Source organism: Otolemur garnettii, unplaced genomic scaffold, assembly GCF_000181295.1.
Source record: "Otolemur garnettii isolate 467f Iridium unplaced genomic scaffold, OtoGar3 scaffold00026, whole genome shotgun sequence".
Classification (NCBI taxonomy): Eukaryota; Metazoa; Chordata; class Mammalia; order Primates; family Galagidae; genus Otolemur; species Otolemur garnettii.
The window spans coordinates 4421425-4425268 of NW_003852421.1; the positions used below are offsets into that span (position 1 = coordinate 4421425).

Genomic DNA, 3844 nt, shown 5'->3' on the forward strand with positions numbered 1-3844 from the left:
AAAAAAAAAAAAAAAAAGAAAGAAATGAATAGTATAAAGGAGAAATAGATGAAGAATAGGGAAAACTTCCCTGAACAGCTAATAGTAAAATAATACTAGGGGGATGAATAGTGGTTACCCAGAGAAATGGGAAGAGCATTCCAGATTTGTGATTACAGATCAGTTTACAAAAGGCCTTAGAGAAGAAGTTAAGCAGTGTAGCTGGTGAATAGTTAATGGTAATAAGAGTGTACTAATTTACCACCTAGTGCAGAAACTGTGAGAATAACCCTGTGGTTCTCCATTGGGGGTGATTTTGCCATCCTCATCCATACTCCTACCTAAAAGTAAAATGAAACAAATTATAGAATTATTTTGAAATTCTAAACAAATAGTTTATACTATTTATAAAATAGTAGGGATTAATAACTAAATATTTATAGTAGGGATTCGTTACTATAACTTAATTCATTACCATTAATAACTAAATATTTATAGTAGGGACTCATTTATATTTATAGTAGGAATGAAGGAGTTGGAAAACTCACCAAAGATTATGGCTACAATGGATGAAGTAACCTACAGGTATTTCATAAATGGTTCTGGATTCATCTTTATGCAGTCTGCTCAGGGGACTTTTGGCAACTTCTGGAGACATTTTTGTTTGTCACAACTGGGGATGGGGGTACACTAGTGGTATCTGGTAGGTAGAGACCAGAGATGCTGCTCAGCATCCTACAATGCACAAGACTAGTTTCCCACAACTAAGGATTATCTGGCTGAGGGTGAGAAACCTTTGTATAAATGCAGTTACAACTTTAACATGCCACCCTAGATTATTGGAAGTTAAAGGATTAATACATGAATTGTATTCACCAGGTCCTAGTAAATAAGCAGGTATTTAGTGATTATTTTGTTCTCTTTCTACCCATATCTGTGGGTATTTGGAGCCTTCCAAGCCATGACTAATTAATAAATCTGTATTTACTTAAACTCATGTCTGACTGTTTTTAAGCTGGTAGTGCATTATTATGAGTTGTGTTATATTGTTTCTGTCTTTGTTCTCTACATGAGAGGTCAAAGTTGGTAGTAGCCCTATTAAATTTGGCCTGGGGACACGTTTTGTTTACACAAGAATCCAGATTTCTGGCTTCTAAAAAACTAAGACCATCTGGGCCTGAATTTTCACCTAGGAATACAAAAACCTTACTAGTTGTGCTTCCTTTGCCATGATCTCTTCTCCCAGTTTGACAGTCCCCACTTCAGTGGTTGTCTAGTAACAGACCTGCTTTGCTAATTTTAGTGCTCAAGCCCTGTATTCATCATGCCTTCCCTTCAGGAATGAAGGTGATTTGGAGTTCTTGGTATAAGACAAACCTTGACGTAGCTCCTTTGTTGCAAAGTGATATTGAGTTCAAAGAAAAGCTGTCTGGGACTTATTCCCAAATTTTGTCAGAAAGCTTTTTTTTCCTCCTTAGGCAATTCTGTGAGTGGTTTTCTTGGAGGCAAGTCTGGTGTACTGCTCAAAGTTAGTTTATTCATCAGAGAAGATAACAATGTAAATTCTAACTTCACCAAGGCACAAGTGGATTTCACACTTGATATACTTCTTCCCAAGTAGGCTTTGGGCATAGAGAATAAGCAAACAACTGCAACAGAACTGAAAACAGGAGTACTTGGTATTAAGAAGATTTAGCTTACTGGGAGGTATATTAGACAGGAACCTTTTAGATTTATTGATATATTTAATTTATTACATCATAAATAAATATTTATGTAAATTCTGTTAGATTGTGTGTAAATGTGCCAAAACATTGTTATTTCTAGTGAAAACACAGGCCTGAAGACAGTCAAAGAGGAGGGTGACATTCCATTTGAAGACCTTCAAGATGTGTCTGAGAAGAAGGGTGAAGGTGAGGCAGAAGAGGAGGAGGAGGAGGAAGAGGAGTATGATGAAGACGATGATTGGGACTGGAATGAAGGAGTTGGAAAACTCACCAAAGGTTATGCCTACAGTGGAGGAAGTAACCTACAGGTATTTTATAAATGGTTCTGGGTTCATCTTTATGCAGTCTGCTTTTTTCTCCTTTTTTAAAAAGAACATTTTGTGATTCTAGAGTTGAACAACTGAAAGATTTTCTTCAGGTTATATTGTCGTATAACCCAAGCCTGTATTGATTTTTCACTCTTTATTCTTTTATATTTCTGATAATTTGCTGGGTGGGGATTCTTTCCAGAATTAATACATTAAAAGAGTTATTTAAGGGCAGTGCCTGTGGCTCAGTGGGTAGGGCACTGGCCCCACCCACCGAGGGTGGTAGGTTCAAACCCGGCCCCAGCCAAACTGCAACAAAAAAATAGCTGGGCAATGGGGTGGGTGCCTGTAGTCCCAGCTCAGGAGGCTGAGGCAAGAGAATCGCCTAAGTCCAGGAGTTGGAGGTTGCTGTGAGCTGTGTGACGACGCGCACTCTACGTAGGGCCATAGAGTGAGACTCTGTTTCTACCAAAAAAATAAAAATAAAAAAAGAGTTATGTAAGTTATCATAAGATCATGACCTTAAAAATCTGTATAGGAAAAGACATGAATAGGCAGTTTATTATACATCATTAATTGGGTTTTTTTGTTTGTTTGTTTGTTTTGAGACAGAGCCTCAAGCTTTCCCCCTGGGTAGAGTGCTATGGCATCACAGCTCACAGCAACCTCCAACTCCTTGGCTTAAGTGAGTCTCCTGCCTCAGCCTCTCAAGTAGCTGGGACCACAGGCGCCCACCACACCTGGCTATTTTTTGGTTGCAGCCGTCATTGTTGTTTTTGGCAGGCCTGGGCTGGATTCAAACCCACCACCTTAGGTGTATGTGGCTGGTGCCTTAGCCACAGGCGCCGAGCCATAAATCATTAATTGTTAATGAGGTGAAAAAGTTCAGCCTCAGTATTTAAGGAAACACAGATTTATTATGTACATATGCCATGTTTTCGCCTATAAACAAATATAGAAAATATGTCATTGATGGTCAAGTAAATAGATGTAATTGTTTGGAGAATAAATTGGTATGTGATAAAGATTTTAAAAACTTTTATTCAACAATTCTAGGGATGACAAGACAAATTACAAAAATGATCTTCTAGATTGTTTATGGTAGAAGAACATCCAAGACGACCTTGAGCCTGGATTAAATTTACTATGGAACTGATTCACATAGTGGAATATAAGGCAGCCACTGAATGTGTTGCAATAGAAGACTATGTGAATGACATGGGAATATGTTCATGATCTGCCATCATCTGCCATGTGCAAAAACTAGTACCAGACTGTGTAGAGTGTGCAGAGCCTGCTTCTCAAACTGGAAGTGCCAAGTATATGAGGAGTTTGTAGAGCTATGGGATAAACATGGTATATCTTCCTGGAGCATAAAGATTATTGAAAGATACGGAGGGGAGAAAAACTATGACTGTTAAAACAGCCATATCATGGATCAGAATGCATGCATTCTTTAAAGAACAAAAGGAATTTTACAGTTATGGTTTTGTTTTGGTAATGCCTCTGTTGACAAATGGTGAAACTTTGAGCAATTTCAACCCAGAGTGTAATCCCTTTTAAGAAAGTTAGAGGAAGAAAAATCAAAAGTATTATATACCTAAATGTTATCTTTGGGTACTAGGATTATAGGTGAATAAAATTTTACATGCATTTTCTGTGACTATGTGTTATTTTAATTTAAAAATTATTTTAAAGTTAAATTTAAGGCTCCATGCCTGTGGCTCAAGTGGCTAAGGCGCCAGCCACATACACCTGAGCTGGCGGGTTTGAATCCAGCGCTGGCCTACCAAAACATCTTTGGGTACTAGGATTATAGGTGAATAAAAT

General features: G+C 37.9%; 1 protein-coding gene across 1 annotated transcript in view; it reads left to right on the forward strand.

Moving 5' to 3' along the window:
• Positions 1-3844, forward strand: part of RIOK1 (RIO kinase 1) — a 26889-nt gene that overhangs the window by 3117 nt on the left and 19928 nt on the right. Inside the window, exon 2 of the mRNA XM_012804202.1 lies at positions 1807-2014. Within this exon, the coding sequence (XP_012659656.1) occupies positions 1807-2014 (208 nt within the window). The remainder of the gene's footprint in view (positions 1-1806; positions 2015-3844) is intronic.